General features: G+C 33.0%; 3 protein-coding genes across 5 annotated transcripts in view; 2 read left to right on the top strand and 1 right to left on the bottom strand.

The window, feature by feature from the left end:
* The first annotated feature begins 473 nt into the window (after positions 1-473).
* Positions 474-8091, top strand: LOC126974875 (MORN repeat-containing protein 3-like). Its single transcript, XM_050822572.1, has 5 exons — positions 474-671; positions 812-875; positions 1980-2227; positions 3756-3943; positions 7945-8091. Exons 1-5 carry the CDS (start codon positions 527-529, stop codon positions 8050-8052), a joined length of 753 nt encoding a protein of 250 aa, XP_050678529.1. The 5' UTR covers positions 474-526; the 3' UTR covers positions 8053-8091.
* On the bottom strand, positions 8032-12056 carry LOC126974874 (calcium release-activated calcium channel protein 1). 3 transcript variants are annotated; one of them, XM_050822571.1, is made up of 3 exons: positions 11846-12056; positions 11030-11179; positions 8032-10715 (listed from the first exon to the last, which is right to left on the bottom strand). In XM_050822571.1, exons 2-3 carry the CDS (start codon positions 11165-11167, stop codon positions 10191-10193), a joined length of 663 nt encoding a protein of 220 aa, XP_050678528.1. In that variant the 5' UTR covers positions 11168-11179; positions 11846-12056; the 3' UTR covers positions 8032-10190. The 3 variants fall into 3 exon arrangements, with proteins under 3 accessions (XP_050678528.1, XP_050678527.1, XP_050678526.1); XM_050822570.1 differs by having other exon boundaries at positions 11572-12055; XM_050822569.1 differs by having other exon boundaries at positions 11739-12055.
* A 1219-nt stretch (positions 12057-13275) lies between these two features.
* Positions 13276-20186, top strand: part of LOC126974872 (mitogen-activated protein kinase 1) — an 87371-nt gene continuing 80460 nt past the window's right edge. Inside the window, exon 1 of the mRNA XM_050822567.1 lies at positions 13276-13704. Coding sequence (XP_050678524.1) covers positions 13577-13704 — 128 coding nt within the window. The 5' untranslated portion in view covers positions 13276-13576. The remainder of the gene's footprint in view (positions 13705-20186) is intronic.

Raw genomic sequence — 20186 nt, 5'->3', positions numbered from 1 at the left:
TATGATTTGTCTTTTACATAAAGTGAGTTTTTCAAAATATTTTGAATATACCAACGTATTCTTTCTTGTTACCAACTTGGTTGTTTCTTGTATCTTTTTATTTACAGTGTGTGTGGATCATGGTTTTAGTTTATTTAGATTTTAACTTGCTCGAGTTAGTAATAGTGTATTATATTGACGTTTGAGTATTTTGTAGCATCGTTCTGATGTTGAGTTCGATTTAATGTTGACAGAAACAAACAAAAATATGCTGCCGGTACTGTTAACTGTACCTACTCATGAGCGAATTTTGAAAAAGTGTAATAAGTGTTGGAAGTGATCAGTTACCTAACTCTCGCGGTAAAAGGGAATTTGCTGTTGGAAATATTTAGATATTGTTACAAAGAAAAACATACAAAGAGTACGTTAGTCGTACTCTTTGTATGTTATTATTTTATAAAGTCAGTGTCAGAAAATCTGACGTTATTATATTGTTTGGTATCAGTTAACGTATTTTTGAATTTATTTTAATTATATTTATGCTAATATGCCCTTTTATCATAGACCTCGAAACTTTATACCTTTATCGATAGCAGCTGAAAAAAAATCTATAAAAAATGGATTACACCATTCGATATTTACATCACGTTTTGATAGATATGTTGGAGAATGGAAGAAAGATTTGAAAGAAGGTATAATTTAAAATCTTAAATCTTTTTAGGTATAAAGTAGCCGCATCTACAATAGGAACTTGAGCAGGTGGAATAATGATATTTTAAACTCAACAAAACATAATGATTTCTAATGTAATTGATTGAATTTTTCTTCGCAGGAAAGGGTGTTTTTTTAACAATATCAGGAAAATTGTACGAGGGTGACTGGTTGCAAGGATTTCGGTACCTAAACTTTATTCAAATAATGATTTAAACTATAAAACCTACCTATCTATATTGATTTTCTTTTATTGGAAGACAAGGAAAAACGAGCGTACGAGTCACCCGGTGTTAAGTCATCCCACCGTCCACATTCTCTTGTAACACCAGAGGAATCACAGGAGCGTTGCCGGCCTTTTAGATAGGTGTACCCAGTACAGTAGTAGTTTTTAAAGGTAGGTAACTACCTATGCTATTGTAATTTACCTCCACAAACTTTAACGCGATTCATTTTCCAAATTTTTTATAAATAAAAATACTTCAATGTAGCGCTGAACATACAAAAACTCCTACCTAATTTAATATTAAGTCGCCATTGTAGGCTGTATAATATCTAGATGTCTTCCAAATCCAAAGTTTAATCAGGCCACTCGATAGTCATTGAGTTGAAGAAATTGTTACGTTAAGGAGTGTGAATTGTTGCGCTTGGTGGCTCTCACTTCTTGGGACCTTCTTCCTCTCTTCCCTCCCATTTGATGTATCGTTTGACTTAGAGAACCTAAGACGGCTCGTATTTCAATACTCAACTCTCGTTCCTTAATCTATCGATTCGTATAAAAATATTAGTGTGTTATAAGTGGGTAGTTATATGATGTATCATTCTATCTACAGGAAACTAAATTCAATATAATTTACAGTTGATTTACTGCTTAACCTATAATACTTCTATATAATTTCAATGCGATGGTAGGTAGGAATCTAGTCACAAACCTAAATCAAATCTGCAATCTGTAATTGCAGCTTACTACATAGGTATCTAAATTGTACAATTATTCTCTGATTTAAAAAGAAATAGCACACTGTCCACTGAATTATATAGCGCGACCGGTGCGCTTTACTTCACCTAAATATAGAATTATACAAAATATCATCACTGCTACCTATCCGGCACTAACGGAACAATGTTTGTCGGAGTGGTCATATCGTCCTGAATATGTGTGCAGATTAATTTCAATCAAGTTTTAACGGTTCTCGAGCTTAAGGTAAACATATACATTACACACACAGGCATTCTCTTTTACATCTAATATTACAATATTTATTGATAATTAATAATACCTACTTTAGGCATGGTTTTGGTACTCTCAGCAACCGTCTTCCAAATGGAACATTCCGTCTTGAATACAGAGGTGAATGGGTAAAAGGCAAACCAGAGGGCGCTGGTTGGCGTCATTATGAGAATGGTGACGTTTATTTTGGATTTTGGAAGAGAGGGCACAGACACGGCTACGGGAAAATGTATTATGTGAATGGAACCATTTATGTGGGATACTGGAATAAAAGCCTTAGGGAAGGTCTCGGAATGATTATACAAGGTATTGAGCCAATGGTAATAGTTACATAAGTATATGCTAAGGATTACAGAAGAATGCAATGAAGGTATAATATTTAATAATATTTCTATTCACTGTGCAACAAATATAGGCAATAAAAAAACACTTATTGCACTTCAAGATGCAACTCAACTCCCGTTCGAAAAGGTATGCCTGACATGAACGAGCGCAAGAAACTCAACGGGCCTTGTTTATTATTTTACTTGATGGAAGCGTGATACCATAACCATAATAAGGCTACTGGGACATTGGCCCTTGCCCTTGCGACAACAACTGCGGACCGACGAGAAGTTGGAGGAAGCTTTGAGCAGATTACGATAGAATGTCGTGGGGTTATCTGAGGTCCGAAGACAGGGTGAGGCCTCGATAATCTTAAATTCCGGACACATGCTCTACTTCCGGGAGGGCGATCTACTGTCCCAGGGTGGTGTCGGGTTTCTCGTTCACAAGTCTCTCGTCAACAACGTAACTGAGGTGGGGAGCGTGTCTACTAGGGTAGCGTACCTAATACTCAGAATTACTGAGCGGTATTCGTTGAAGGTCATACAGGTTTACGCAATCAAAACAATTCAGTCAATCAACGGAGGGGAGCGGGTGCAGGTACTGAATGCTCATTGATCAGGTAGGTAATAAAAACAACATAATATCGCGATTGGTTAGTTAATAATGACAAAATTTCATAAACAATCTAGTGATTGTTTATGAAATTTTGTCTATATGATCTACATACGCCAGTATGTAGTATACTGGCGTATGTAGATCTAAAAGATCTATGTCCCCAATGCGGTGTCTGAAAGTATTCGTATTAGGCGTCATTAGGTTATTAGATACTTATAGGGTAGATGACCAATAACTACATTTGTGTTCCATAATGGCCGTTGGGCAAATAAAAATAAACATTTTTTTTAAAAATACATAGTACTATAATATTCAAAAATCACTTACATGTGCTTGGCAAACGTTGCTGTGCCCTATAAATTAAGTAACTCAGAATAATGTAGGTTCTGGATAAGTAATCACCAACAAACATATATTAAAACATTCTCCGAAACATGCTGCATCTTATGGTACAAGTATTATAATATAATAATTTTATTTTTCGTGCTAACTCACTTATTAAGTAAAAATAATTCACTTGATTTGTGTAACTGCGCCTTTACTATAAATAAATTGTATATCATATAGGAAAGTAAAGGTTTATGTGTACAATTAGTCAGTAATGTTATTTTTTATAAAAAAAAACTGTTTGTTTCTTACTCAATAAATAAATATAATAGGTAACTATAGGTACCCATAGTAGGTAACACAAGGGAAAAAACGACTCCCCATTTATTAGTATAGATACGATGGACTTACTGTGCGCATAAGTGTTGGAATTGGTTTTGTTTTATATCTCAATTTTAATACCAGCCAACTATTATTATTGTCAAATTTCTTTTATAATATTATATTTCGGTATTTATGTCTCGAAATAAATAGTTAGTCAATTTTTCACTTTTATTTTACACAGAAAACGGCAATCGGTATGAGGGGCATTGGATGCGTGACATGAAGAACGGTCTTGGTCGGTTCTACCACATGCACACCGGTCAACTCCAGGAAGGCTGCTGGGTCAACAACATCTGTATATTGTCCAAGATGTCGGATATCGAAATAAGACAGTTCTGCGATATGCCTTCCGAATATCCTATACCTGAGGTACAATTATTATGTGGATATTTTTTTTAAGATTGACAAACACATAACTCCTAGTATCTATTGTGTCCCTAGTGCTTGCACTAGCGCGCCTGTCCTCAACTCCCTATACCTATATAAATGAGATGATATCGAGGCTACTAACTAGAGAACGCGTGCCCTTACTGTGCCAAAGTTTAAAATATATCCTCAAGACCTTTTAAGAAGCGTAGGATCCTCAGAGGGCGTAGGCAGGGCACATCCTCTGCCTTGAGTAAAGGTAGACAAGACACCCCAACCTGATCTTGGAATTATCATGCAGTCCAGTAGGATGTGTTTAGTGTCTTCAGTGGCTTCACAGGAGAATCTGCACAGGTTCGATTAACTGAGACCTATTCTGCCTAAGTGCGCCCATACAAATTACAATGACCGTAGAGGAAGGAAAGAAAGGAAGGAATGTGGATATATAGTTATGCATTTGTTCTGATCGAATCGACGAGACCCAGTAGGTATTTACTACAAAGTAGCAGTTGATCGATTATTCACAGAAATGACTTTATCGCGTGGTGTGTGTTTATCCATAGTGCGCTTTAAAGTTACTTTCTACCACGTCGAACCAATATACGTTATCTTCACTGTGTCGTGTTTTATATCCAATTTGACATACTTACTTTATAAAAACCGTTCTTCCAACCGCCATGCGTCGTAGTATGGTAACTGTTGCCGCTATAACATAAAATAATAAAACCAAAGATGGCTCCCAAACTGTTGCGGCTGTCCTATTTGACGATCGCCCTAACGAATAACGATTATATTAGTATCGTATGATGAAAAAAACTGCGTCACCAGTAGGTAGGTGCGCTGGGATGGTATTTTTAAAAAGATATGTACAGACATATATTATACACATAACTACAAAAGATAGGTCTACATAACCGAATGGTGTGGATCATAACTTAGAGCACCCAAATGTAGAGAATACAACATTAGGTAGTACGGATAATTTTTTCTCGAGTGGCGCTCTTAGTTGGAACCCACGACTTGTCACTCAATACCTTTAGTTAGGTAATTATAAAGTTTGTGGTTTTTATAGTACACCTTCTATTTGACTTATTAATAAGAAATCTGCATAACCAGGGTCGATGCCTTATTAATTACAGAAGTCAAACATCAACACTGCGTTCTACCTGCCAAGTACCTACCTAAAGGTATATATCTATTATTTGGCAATCCTGGCTAACAGAGTGATTGTTACGGGCAGGTGTACTAAATATACTTGCCTACTATAAATAGGTAGTGCTTTGGTTGTCTGGCTATACAGCGTGGCGCTAGATCGCACACTGTACGTAAATATGTAAACACACGGGTAGAATTACTTAACCGCAATCATAAATAAATAAATCTTAAAAATTAAACTTTGTAATTGAAATTTTAAAACAAATTATATATTATGGAAACTAAATTGTTATCACTAGAGGCCGGATTATATGCTACAAAAAATGCCCAAAATATGCATGCAAATAAAATAGCTAAAATATGCACGAAAATCCATAAAGTCATATTTTTATTTTATAAAGGCTTGTACTGACAATCGTATTTGTGAAAAAAGCTATTACAAGATATACCTACTTAGGTAACAATGAAATTTAAGATTTACCTTTAAAAATATGTACTACTAAGTATTGTTCTAAATGTTCTGTGGACAAATTGTGTCTACGATCGCTTAATATTTTTTTGTAAGCGGAAAAGTAGCGGTCTACGTCTACTGAGGTTACTTGGCAGAATTTAAATTTGGGTGCATTGTTTGGGCTTACTGTGCCAGGCAAAATTCCACCCATCCCGTTGATGAAACTATCAATTTCGCACAAGGGTTCAAACCCTGGGTTGTTGCTCAATATGTTTTCAAACTTTCCTTTGAGTTTACTCGGGAATGACTGGCAACGAGGAGTTCATAAGACGAATTTTCTTCATAAGCTGGATAGATTCATTCAACTGCAATCCTTGAGTTTCGAGCGTTTTTATACTCGTAGGTATGTAGGCAAAATAAGTGCTAATCAGAGCGAGGTTTTTTTTAAACGATTGAGAGATCGGAGATCCCGTCCTGCTATGAAAAGCATTAAACGATGAGCGAGATCGAGCGTAAATACGCTCGATCAAATCATCATCATCGATCAAAGCATCGAAAAAAAATATATAAATACTAGCTGACCCAGCAAACGTTGTATTGCCGATATTAAAATTGCGATACAAAAGTAACTGTTGATCATAGATGGGTGAAAATTGAAGCTGTATGTATTTTTAATGCTGACTCATAATCAAACAAATTTAAAAAAAAATCGTGTGGACCACCCTTAACATTTAGGGGGATGAAAAATAGATGTTGTCCGATTCTCAGACCTACCCAATATGCACTCAAAATTTCATGAGAATCGGTGAAGCCGTTTCGGAGGAGTTCGGTCCCGCACACCGTGACACGAGAATTTCATATATGTGATATAAAATATATAAAAAAAATATATATATATATATTGAAAAAAATAATAATTATGCATATTTTTTTTTCTAAAATATGCAACTACCGCTGAAAAGGTACTAAATATGCAATATGCATATAATCCGGTCTCTAGTTATCACCATTACGTGGTCCCACAAGTTGGCACGAAGTACTGTGTCAGTGATATGTTATTCTTTATGATTACGGTTATGTGGTTCTATCCATGTGCTCATATCACCATTGTAGCGCCACGCTGTAGATATAGTTCTTTTTTTAAATAGAACAACTTTTGGTCACGCATTGACGACGCTGTTCAGAAAATAACAGACAGACACAGATCGACCGTTCTTCTTTCTTTCCTTTTCATAAATTACAGCGAGCTGTCCGTACTTAGTTTGAATGTTTTTTTTAAGTCGGAAGAAGCTAATGTAGGTAGGTAGGTGTTGTCATAATTTATTAATTCAACATTTATTGAGAAAGTGACGAGATGAACAAGGATTATCGGATGGTAAGTGATACGCCACGCCCACCGCTCAGGATTCTTAATTGAACCCAAATCTGGATCGCGATTGCGTTCGAGAGATTGTTTCGAGAAATTTTTGCGCCCTTCGACAGAATAATGCATATTTCTGCCCCACGGCAGAAAAAGTCGCCGCTGTGGTATCCACCTCCTAGCCGGTAGGTATCCTGTGCAAAGAATCCTCCCACTGTAACTTGAATAGAACCCTGACACATCTGAACATAGAAAAATGTTCAATATTACTTAATAAGATTGAACCCGCGACCTTTTGCAGATGTTCATATTATCATTCGATCACAAGCTCGTTAAAAACAGTTGACTGTAGTTCCATTTACGGATGAATCAGTTTATTTATTTCTAGTTTCGTTGCTCTACCGTCGGAAGCCTTGTCCGCAGATAATTTTGTTGTTTATTTATTATAATTGTTTTTATAAATTACAATTGTAATCTATACATATAAAAAAATGGAGTGTCTGTTTGTAATATTGAAATAACCGTTTCTTACAACATGTATATGAATATATATACGGTACATACACCAAAATATTTCTTTTTATAATTTTTGTCTGTGTCTGTTTGTTCCGGTTATTCTCTGAAATGGCTGAACCGATGTTGACGGGACATTTATTGGCAGGTATCTGATGTAATAAGGAGTAACTTAGGCTACGTTTATTTTAGAAAAATAAAGTACCTAATGTTGCAATGTCCAAGAAACGGTTTAACTCTAAAAATAATTTATATGGCAAAACAACGTTTGCCGGGTCAGCTGTTTATTTTAAGTTATTAATTTTTTAGGTACTTAAGTATAATTGTTGTAAAAGAGTGGCTGTAGAGTTTCTTGTATGATGCCCTCACAAACTCTACCTTTTCGAATATACCTATCGTAGATTCAGTAATTTAAATGAAATATTTATAATGCCGATTCCAAAGCGCTTAGTTAAAGCCTTTTTGAATAAGTTTGATTTTGACATGTTGTTGATTAATAAATATGATTTGAATCTATTCCACCAGGAAACGCTGGCAAATCCGAGATGCATACTAGAAGAAAGTGTAACCTGGCTCCAACAGAAGATAGGAAATATAGACAAACAACTAAAGTTCTGTATCGATCAAATGTAATATTTATTCGTTTTATCCAGATCACATAGGTATTTTATATAGAACCTACAATACAAATTTTATATTACATAATATATTTTATTAATTCTATGTCATTATTTTTATCACAGTGCCACAGTTTCTCAGCTGTTTGATAAGTAGAGTGATTTAACTGGCTTATTTGTGTAAGTACAGATACGCCGTCGGTTAATAAATTTCGAACTGGTCAATACGCGATATCTTGGATAGGCGTTCCGGGTGTGATTTTTCATGTTGCAAAGCATGGGCACAATACAAGTAATGGAACAGTGGTCTCCATGTAATAATTTAACTCGGACAGCGACCAGTCTCGGCGGCGTACGGTGTGGCACTCAATAATTTTAACTCCCCAAGATTACTTAGCGGCCGTGTGAATGTGTATGTGTGCGTGCGTTCGGTCGATCTAGTATGAAGTTAAAGCACTGTTATATTACTGTATTGTGCCATTACTACTCCAACACGTTGCTGTGATGAGTAATTATGTTTTTTTGGTGAAAGTGACTCATGGAAGTTATCAGCTCCGCCCATATTACCCTACAACACAAGAGGAATATAAGATAGGCAATTTTCGATCAGACACAATAATTGAAGATAAGTAAAGATCAAAAAATTGTGTACAAGAGTGGCAACGCTACTGTGATTCCTCTGGTACTCTGTGAATGTGGATGGCGGTGATTACTTTGTCTTTAGCTACTCTTCCATACCAAAAATACTATACAGTCTAACCGGCTCAAAAGGGTCTTATTGGTAAATTTAATTATTAAGTATAGCAACAAATTGTTAATTTACTGTTCATATAATATTTTACATAACAAGTTCGGTGACAACAAAGGAACTTCAGTTGTCTGTAATGCTTGATTCCCCTAACAAATAACAGGTTCTTCACATACACAATAAAAAGGTTCAATATGTATAAAAGATTATAAAATTTATATACATAATTCAAAAGAAAATTTTCTTACAATAATACAATGCCTACAAATGGCTTTATGTCATTTCATTTTAATTTTTATTACAAAACCCACAACTATTATACACAAGGTCTATCAATCAGATAAGAATCAGTTATGTTCTATCCCTTATTTGACATGATACTCTAACTACTAACGGACAGGATAACAAATATTAAATGAAGTAGGATATGCAATATCAACACATTATTTGTAGCACAATAGCTTAAAAGAAGCAATTTAAGATAAAAGTTTCATCAACCAATGCTTGTTTAAAATATTATCATTGTTTATTAATAATAAGTACACCAAATTTATTAATAAATATGTAGATGACCTTGGATAAATACAGAATTTTCAGCACACCCTATCTCAAAAAAGGGCTCAAATATAAGACCATCTAATATCTGTTTCATTTCTAACTATTTTGTCTTCCATATTTATTTTAACAATCCTTGTGTTAAAAATGATGTAAATAAGCAAGTTTTCGAATTTGTGATAGGTTCAACAGTATTTTTTAGCACTTTATACATATATTGATAATGAATCTTGATTATAATTCATCAAAGGTCTTGTTTTGACTATGCTATACTATATTTGTCTATGGTCTGTCATTGTTCAGTTTACATACCAACACAATACATACTTATTACCAATGACACACTATCGAATAAAATATTAATTACATCTCATCATTGATATGGTCTCTTGTATCATTGAATGACTCATACAATTAATGTAGGCAGCAAAGTAAATTGATGATCAAAATATTGGCAATGTATACTAACAGCTGTGTCAGATGTTCATTTGGAAATCATAACACATAAATAGTGAAGAAATAAATATTAGTAAGTATATAAATAAAACTCAATATGATGCCATAATTAATATAGGTAAATTAGATTAATAGATTCTCTTTATTATTCTATGATACAATTAGACATGGAGAACTCAATGTTCTCCATGTCTTTATAAAACTAATGTCTTCAGTTATATATTTGAGCATTAAGGATGTATCAAACAGAGCAAAATGTTCAACAATTTGCCAAAGCCTCAAATTGAAATTGGCACTACATATAGTGAAACCATTAAGTACCAAATTACAGTACAAAAAAATTGGACATAACAACTTAACTCTTCAATAAACACACAATAAATAATATAAATATATCAAACAACCCGGGCCTGATCCAAAAGTGTCAGATTATTCATGCGAGAGTCATGGTCACCTAGTTCTATCTGTTCTTTAAGCAATTCTAATTCTTTGATCCCAGTCACTGTTACTTCATACTTGTGTGTGGCCAATGACATGTAGAAATGTATGGCAAACACTAGAAATATGATCATAACTGGTATTAATAGAATACATGCTGACCAAGCAGCTGGCGGACTTAGGTCATAGAACTTGACCCAGCACAGTATGGCTATTTCAACTAGGAACAAAATTAGACCAAGTAATGTAGAAAATGCCCAAGCTATTTCTATATACCAGTGTAGTCTTTCATGTGGAGATTCATGGACTAATGATATACTGTGGAGGTTGCCAATTGCTTCTATGTTTGGCAATATACAGGTACTTATCATCAGAGCCAGCATGTGTACTGCGACTAATAGTGTGGTACACACTGTGAAAGCAATCAGCATTCCTGCTGGAACATTAGTTGGTGTGTTTAGTTGCACCTCTACCATTGCCACCTGCAAAAGTCATAATAAATATTTACAAGAAGATGAAACAGAACAGTTACTTTAAAATAAACTAAACAACACAATATGCCCTTATAAAATAATAACAAAATTTTCATGATCCATATAATAATCATTTTTGGTTTATAAGCATGACTTTTGGTGTTAGGCCTTTTCCTGATGATCACAGATTATCACAATTGCAATTGGTTCAGATTTACTGTATGTTAAAAAAATAACTATAAATAAATAAAATAATATTAGATTATTTATGTTATATATTTTATGATAACATTTAAATAGCTCTAAATTACAAAAGTTTATACCATTGCAAATCCTGAAAGAAGAGCTGATGTTTTACTGGAAGCCTTGAGTTTAGCTCTGCTGAGTTGTAGTTTCCTCCATGATAGATAGGCTGGTGTGTGGAGGGCATCCCCCGATTGAATAGGTGTATCATTTGTCATTCTGTACTTATACTGTTGGATAAATATATTTTTAAATGTGTGTTTAAAAAATTTATGACAAAATAAAAAAACAAGCTTTTAACTATTGATGACTTTAAAGAGCATGAATGAATTCTTTGTTATAAATGGCCTACATTGTTATTGTTTTGTAATTCAAATAAAGAAGAAAATATTATGTACTTTTAAGCTTTTGTATTAATTATAAAGAAACATAAAGCATATAGAAGAAGTAAAATACATATAACATATGAATATTGTCATCACAAGAATAAACAAAAAACAATGAATGAATGCAGAACAGATGATTTATTCAAAGATGAATTTAAAGCACACAAACATACTGTGTTGTTACTGTACACACATTATCCCACCAACAAAGACAATATAATTAAAAATAAACTCACATTTTGGTTTATGGGCCAAATATCACAAAATCAATCTTAAAGTGCTTCAGATGCTTGACATTTTAAAATACAAACTATAGCTACATTCATAAATAAAATTATTAAGTTTTTTAGTGATGTGGTTAATAGAAGGAATAACAAAGTGCTTGGAAGTTTTAGTTTCGTACCTTGGTCAAACTTGGACACCAATAATTGTTAGAATGACTGAAACGACTGGGAGGATGGCCGCAGTTGTAATTATTACCGACAGTACTAGCTGACCAAACCGACATACCTAAACGAGATCACCAGACCTTCGAATAGACGAGGTCACTATATTTTTAATGTTTACTTCCATAGAACTTTAAGGTTATTATTTTAATGATAGCTTATTCTTCAATCATGTCACAATTTAATAAATTTATAATTAGAAGGCACTTGATTCGAATAGAAATGAAAATTTACAGATTTTTTTTAAACATAATTACAAAAATAAACACGTCAAACGTCAACTTTTATGTTACTATGAGTACATGTCAGTGTCACAATAATATGAACTATGAAGATCAACCCAGCGTCAAATAACATAGTGCTTAAATTCTCTTTGACTAAAGCTTTAAATATAATTTTGAGAAAAAGTACAACGTGGAAGTGCTCACTGTGAAGACTGTAAAAATGTTATAATATTTAATTTATGGAAAATTAAAATGAAAACATTAAATCTAAGCTATAATTTTAATTTAAGACAATCGCAACTTGAAAAGCTCTCCAGGTATCAGCAACACTAGGACTGAGTACTAACTAGCATGAGCTGAGCAAGTCGAGACAGAGGCTTTTCTTCCTTTCCTAGAGGGCGACAATATTAAAGTTGGAAACTTATATACAAATTTGTATGCTGCGTTTTCTTCTGTCCATCACGTTTCCACAAGTTTTAAGCAACTGCTCGCTTTCAAACTTAGCCGGATTATACTTGGCATTAAATTTTGAAGGTAATTTATTTGAAAGTTTTGCGTGATTGACAGCAATTCAAATTCAAATGTTTTTATTCAAAAGTTAACGTGGTTGACAGCAAATCCAATTGAAATATTTTATTAAAAATTGCAAAAGCTTCCACCTATTCCCATACCAATTTAAGTGTTGCTAAGTGAGTATAAAACTGATGCTCAGACACATGGTAATATGATAGTTTAACGTTTGAAAAACCGTACTAAGTGAAAATCTAAAAATATAGCGCTTCAAATTAAAGTACGATTTTTAGTCAAAATAGTTCTTGATTTGTAAAAAGACTTGTATAATACCTTATTACTACGTAATTAAGAATTTCATTGCATAACATATGAAGTAGTGTGTAGCAATGTTAATTATATTCAACCATCAGTAGAATCTTCAAATTATAATTCCCTGAATAAAGGCCAAGCTAGTCTACTATGTTCCACTGCTTTTTAGATTATAGGAGTGTTACTTCATCCTAGGCCGGAATTAGCAAATTTTTCATGACTCTGTTTTAGAGTAAAATAAAGCGTACCTACTTATTTGAATTTTGATACCAGAGATTATATTTTGTACTTTTATTTCCCGACATTTTTGCCAAGCTAGGATATGTTTGGGTTTTGGCTGATAGCCTTGTTGCCAATATTCTAAATAAAAAAGGAAGTACGTCAAGCGTCAGACCGCAGACGTCTTACGTCAGTCATCAATCGTCATCCTCTTCTGTCTGTGTGGGAGTGTCAGAAACAGAAAGTCTGCATTGAATTCAGTATTCACTAAATTCGGGTTTAGAAACAAGAACGAGAAATAAAAATGTTATTATCAGTTGTACCGTTGTATGATGAAGTTCGAGTATAAACTGTTTGTTTTGATTATTTGTAATCTGTGGTGGTAGTGGCAAAATAGGAACTGGATGTTCTTGTGCTCCGTGAAGTTCTCAGTAGTGATAGATAAAGCTATTTACTGTGACAAGATAAATCTATATATTATTTTGGAATTGTACTTTGCTATTACAAAGTTTCCTATTTTTTGAATTACGATGGCTGAAGCTGCGGCTGCAACGAGCACCAATCCTAATGCTGAAATTATACGTGCTCAAGTTTTTGAAGTCGGTCCAAGATACAAGAACTTGCAGTATATTGGTGAAGGAGCCTATGGAATGGTTGTGTAAGTACTTTAAAATCTAGCTCAAATACTTTTTTTATATATATTAAGCTAAGGTACAATACAACCTCTGAAACCATAATGAAAAAGATGAGAATCTTTTAAAGAATCACCCAAAAATTTAATTATTCAATATATAAGGAATTATTAATAATTACACAATAATCACTATGATACATAATTACATAGGTATATTATAATTATTGCGAACCCCATACGGTTGTCCACATTTGATTTACGTTAGTTACTTGATACAATTTCTAAATTTCAAGAGCTACTTACAATATGGATAATAATCGGACAACAGACAAACTTTTTTCTTAGTTTAAGTTAAACTCAGAGTAGGTTGGCAATAATCACAGCTATTTTCAGCTCTATTTAAACAGAATAGAGATCTAGATATAAACCCTAACCACTTTCTCAGGGTTTTAAGCCATGCCTGTCTTGGTGAATTGATTATTGCAAAAACATAGTAGCATAGTATTGGCGCTGTAGATAGTGAAATTATTGGGCAAATGAGACTTATTATCTTATGTCTTAGAATTTTTTGGCCTTATCAAAAAGCCTGAGTGGCATTGCATTGTAATGGGTATGGCATATCAGTTACCATCATCCGAACATCCTGCTTGTCTGGTCCCTAATTGTCATAAAAAAAATCATGACAAAGGGTAAAAACTAATTGTATGATAATCTCTTAGGTTCACCACTGTGAGAGGTGATATATTCCTATTATAAAAAGCATTTTCAGTGGCTTTTAATATGATATGATACACAACAATATGATATGTACATATTTTCTTATGATTTAATTACAAATGTTATAGTTTTCAGTGTTTCCCTATAGTTCTTGTACAAGACTTTATTACTTCCCAAATTTCATATTTCTAGGCCAACATATCCATATATAATAATAATAATATTGACACACTTATCAACAAATTATCTTGCCACAAATTAGGCACATATAGCCTGTGTTAGGGGTTGAGAGACAACAATATAAATTAAAACAAATATATAAATACAAATAAACCCATGACTCGGAAACAAACATCCATATTCATCATATATAATACCTTATAAATTTTTATTCCCTTGAGAGTGTTGAAATATACATTTTTGTAGACAGACAGATTTTCCTTTTTCATTATTTCCTTTTGAGGTACAAAACCCTAGAAATCAAGAAATACCTTGTAATTTTAAGTATTTTTATTTTTTGCATTCATTGGAGTAAGAAATTATGTTTATTTTTCACACTACAGTCTTATGCTTTTATACATTGTTCAATTGTTGAATTATTTACCATTTCTTTATACTATTTTATTATTCCTAAAGTGATTCTAATTTTAGCCGCAGTATTTATTCTCTTGAGTGGTATCTATCCAAAATTAGAACTGAATGAAAAAATATCATGTAAAAAACATCTGTAAAAATATTTTAAGTTCTGCTATTTTGCTATATGCATGGATATCCATGGTTAATATACAAAAACGGAACTTTGTTGTCTCCAATACAGCAGTGTCTTAAAAGTTAAAATAAAGATTTACACTTTATGTGTTGATAGTGGAAACACCCAGATCATATGTGGCCACTTTCTTAGGCCCATATTTGCCCAAAGTTTCACTGAGGGAATAGAAATGAGGATGTAGAAATATATAGAAATAGACATGATCTACACCAGTATAGCAATAAATAAAAAATAACAATAGTAAAAATAGGCTGAAAGATTATAAAAACCCAAATTGTAGTGGATAAGGAACAAAGCTCAAAGAATGATATGAATAGACCTTTCTCGAAGGTAGAACAGTACAGTATATATGTCACAGCAGTCCACTGGATTTCTTTTTTATGAAAAAAGGCACGAGACAAGCATGACATTCAGCTTATGGAAATTGATACGCCCTGCCCATTATAATGTAGTGCCACTCAGGATTCTTGAAAAACCCAAAAATTCTGAGCGGCACAACAATTGCGCTCGTCACCTTAACAGTAATTTCACTAGCTACGGCGCCCTTCAGACCGAAACACAGTAATGTTTACACATTACTGCTTCACGGCAGAAATAGGCGCCGTTGTGGTACCCATAACCTAGCCGTCATCCTGTGCAAAGGAACCTCCCACTGGATGCCAAAGGCCTGAGATTGGTTGTGGTGAACTTTATGGCATATGATCCAATATTTCTTATTTCATTGTTTGTGCATCAATTAAGGTCTTCTCATTGATACTGCATAGATTAAACTGAAGGTTCTGATGAACATCTCTACAAGAAGTTGAAGCCTTAACCATGTCCATATAATTTTGAAACAAAGAAAATTTTAATCTGAAATGCATAGTACATCTTTAAAATACAAAAGAGTTAGATATTATTAGAAAGAGACAAACAATAAATAAAAACAAAATGTGGAATATTATTTCTTTACATTACAAAGTGCAGTTGCTGGAACATTAATTGTAAACGCAGTTGTAATTTTTGCCTATTCAGGACTCATAATCAAAAAATACTCAAGCGTGGATTTCCAAGCTCTGGACTTTACTTTTGAAATAAAAAATTATTGGATAAGGCATTTTGCGGAAATCATCTTCACAGAATTACTTTAATTAAAGACAGTCTTAAATAAAAGGATTTTTTTTCACAAAATTGATTCCTGTAGAATTCTATTTGATGTTATTTCTAACATTACCACCGCTTCGGCGATCTAAAAGAGAAGAAGCGGCGCACGATACTCTCGCATAAATTTAGCATTGGGAAGCCACACCAGTACAGAAACTGCTCCAGATTGTTTTAAAAATATCAAATAACTCAAAATTGCTAAACTTCATAGCAACACAATCCTTCCTGAAGAACACTTTCAGTTAATTACTGTTTAAGTTCTTTAGTTGGTATTTAATCTTTGTAAGATGTAAATAATAGATTAAGAATTGACAATTTGAACTTTAAGTAGAACCATAATTTAAATCACAGAATTACTTTAATTCTTAATTGTCATACGAATTTACGTGACACAAATTATAAAACAGCTGATTAAAAAAAAAAGATTTGATGATGTTGTGGCTGATGTAGTATATTTAGATGGTTCTCTGAATTTTGTGTCATAATTAGGTATTTGCGAATTCTACTTCATTAAATGACTATCACCGCTTCGGAAACAAATACCGCGCTGAGAGAAAAGAAACGGCGCAAGAAAGTCTCATAGTATTCTTTTCTGAGCTCGTTTTGAAAATAATACTATTAGGAGGAAAAATAAATACCAACTTTTCCATACGTAATAAGTTTTCGACTTTTTTCTACTTGGTGTTTAATACTAGATCTATTTTTTTCAAATTAAATCGATAATTGATATTGTCATATTATAATATCTGTGTCTCACTGTTTTGTGTTTTCTTATATTTTTGCTTTACTATGTGCTAGGTTACTTCAGATATTGTTTAAAACGGCTATTATTATAATAATAATAAACGGCCTTTATTATAAATAGAGAAGCCTAGTATTTAAGTAGAAAAATTAAAACAATGACACTCAAAATATCTCCTTCCCATTCAGTTTTCAAAATTTCGCTGTGATTGGTTAAGTTCTTGAGGCGGCGACAGAAATATTGATTTAGTATTCTTAAAAATTCTTGAAACTTCTTAGCTAATGTTACGTCTTAATATAATCATGTAGGTACTTTCTATAGACAATCATAATTTAATCCCATGATGTCGACAGGAGCGTTGCCGGCCTCTTAGAAATGTGAACGCGCTTGTTTTGAAAGTCCTAATATCGTATCGTCCTGGAAATATCCGCATAAGTTCCTTGAAAACTGCACTGACATCTCGATGGTGAACATGATATCCTAATTTGTGGCGTGTCATGCGAAGGTGGACTTCGGTAGCAGAAATTAAGAGAAATTAAAAATATGATACGAGTTTCAAATACGTTTCTTTTAATTTTATAACTAGCTGATACCCGCGACTTCGTCCGCGTACACAAATGATTAAGCTCGTAGTACTTGTAAAAATCTTTATTCCTTGTCATAACAAAACTTAAGATTCATGCTTCATAAAAAAATTTGATTTCAAATTTTATTTGAGCTAAAATTAAGTTTATATTTTACCTCCTGATAAAGTTGGAAAGATATAAAAATTCTAACGAGTTATTCATTTATGCAAACTATTCTTTCAATTTGATTTCTTGACGACGGTGGACCCATCAAAAGAAAAACGAAATCGTTGTTTTTTATTTAATTTCCAGCATTTTCATATTTATTCACCTTTTTAAACCTTCCCTGGCCTTCCACAAATAATTCAAGACCAATATTAGCCAAATCGGTCCAGCCGTCCTCGAGTTTTAGCGAGAATAGAAGATTTAAATGCCTGGGTTTTAACAGTCTTATTAGTCTTGAAGCACAAGAAAGCGTACGTGTCACCAGATAAAGCTTCGAATAAACGTACATATATGAATTTAAAAACCGAAAACACGTTGGTACGTGGCGGGCGAGGATCGAACCGAGGGGTCCATGCTGAGAGTTAACGGTTTAACCTATTGCGCAACCGACGCTTCAACTTGGTCTGTTCCTTTTTTGTCTATACTTATTTGCGAGCTCATAATATTACAAATTAGTTCATAAAGCTGTCAACAAATTGCACTATTATCTTTTTCATATTTTTTTTTAATTTCAAAACAAATATAAGCCTTGAAATTGTGCTAAGTATTGTGGGCAGCTATTACGTTCCCATAAACACTTTCCCCCTTATTCATAATAGTCCGCTAACTTTAAACAGCCGCTTAGGAGTGTTTTTTCTCATTTTGACTTAGGTTAATAGAAGAGGACAGAGTGAGAATTAGCAATGCTTTAAGTTAGCAGACTATTATGAATATGGGGGTTTAACTAAAACTTTGTGAAATAGTATATAGAGATAAAAATCCAGCTTTAAAATGTTAATATACTTACAGAAAGTGGGTCAGTTAATTACAATTAAAAATATTTGAGCAATCCTTTTAATATGAAAATGAAATCTAAATAAAATTTTACTTCATTTGAATTTTTGATGATTGTATTAAAAACCAAAGACCTGAAAGTCGAAGTCAAACACCATATTAAAACGTACTGGATAGAGACCATGAGCACTTTTTAAAATTCATGCTATCTACAATCTCATCTCAAAGCTGTCAATCACACGAGATTGGGAAATGGGGTGAAATTGACGATTGCTCTTGGGGTTGCTCCACTTAATTGACGGAATTTATATGCAACCTATTGTGATAGATATACTTATATATATATATCGAAACCACTATTGAGAGCCAATATATTGTTAGAAGCAAAAATGCATCTATTATTGGGTTTTTGTGTTGAGTTGGTCCGTTTGGAAAAATATGGTAGGTAAGTATAATAAGTACAATAAATATATATTAAAGTCTAACAAATATTATTCAATTAGTTTTAAACAAAGCACTTTTGAATCGTTACTATAAATATATCGTTAAAATTACTGAATCTACCTGCTGGGAAAATGTAGTCGTAACAAGATCATACAAGATACTTACTCAACAGCCACTCTTTTCAATATATATGCGTGTTTCTAGTTAACTACAGCTACATCTGTGAGTATTAATATTTACATTTACTATTAAGTATTTTTACTAAATTGTAGTATGATTATTTATATTAATAAAGGACGTTAATTTCAAGATACCTGTTTTTAATAATTTAATGTTTCTAGTATCATTTCGGGTTGTCTGGAAGAGATCGCTTCAAGATAAGACCGCCCATTGCGTAACTATTTCTATAATCAGTTTTTAAGATCTTTTATAATTTTTATTTTTAAGTATGCTTTGCAGTAAAGGGTCTATCTATCTAAATATTATTCCCAAGCAATAAATAATATTTTCCGATCGATTATTTATCTATAATATAAATGTGTTGATTTGGATTCAATTTGATAGAGTTATTTTGTTTGATAAACGTTTTATAGATACTTCGGAAGTTTTAGTTATACATATTTCTAAATCAATTTAACAAAGCAATTGTTTGTCTGTATATAATATAAATGCAGTGGTAGCTAGAAATAAAATTATATTAACAGATCAGATTTTATTAACACTGTAGCTTATAACAATGTAAAATTCTGTCTAAATATATTATAATATTAATGATGATAATAATAGATAATTAACCATCTAGCAGATAGACTCAGCTCTGCGGCATATGCAGTTAGAAAGATTAGAGAGTACACGAATGTTGCGACCGCTAGTTTAGTGTACTTTAGTTATTTTCACAGCATCATGACGTACGGTATATTACTATGGGGTCATGCTGCTGACATTGATATAGTGTTTGCACTGCAAAAGAGAGCTGTTCGTGCTATATATCAGCTTGGTTATAGACAGTCTCTCAAAGAAAAATTTAAAGTAATAAATATTATGACTGTTCATTGTCAGTACATTTATGAAAATTTAATATATGTTCACAAAAATCGTCACCTTTTTGCTCTTAATAGTGATTTTC

The sequence above is a fragment of the Leptidea sinapis genome, chromosome 34, assembly GCF_905404315.1.
Source record: "Leptidea sinapis chromosome 34, ilLepSina1.1, whole genome shotgun sequence".
In the NCBI taxonomy this organism is placed as follows: domain Eukaryota; kingdom Metazoa; phylum Arthropoda; class Insecta; order Lepidoptera; family Pieridae; genus Leptidea; species Leptidea sinapis.
This window is presented reverse-complemented; position numbering and strand designations above follow the sequence as displayed.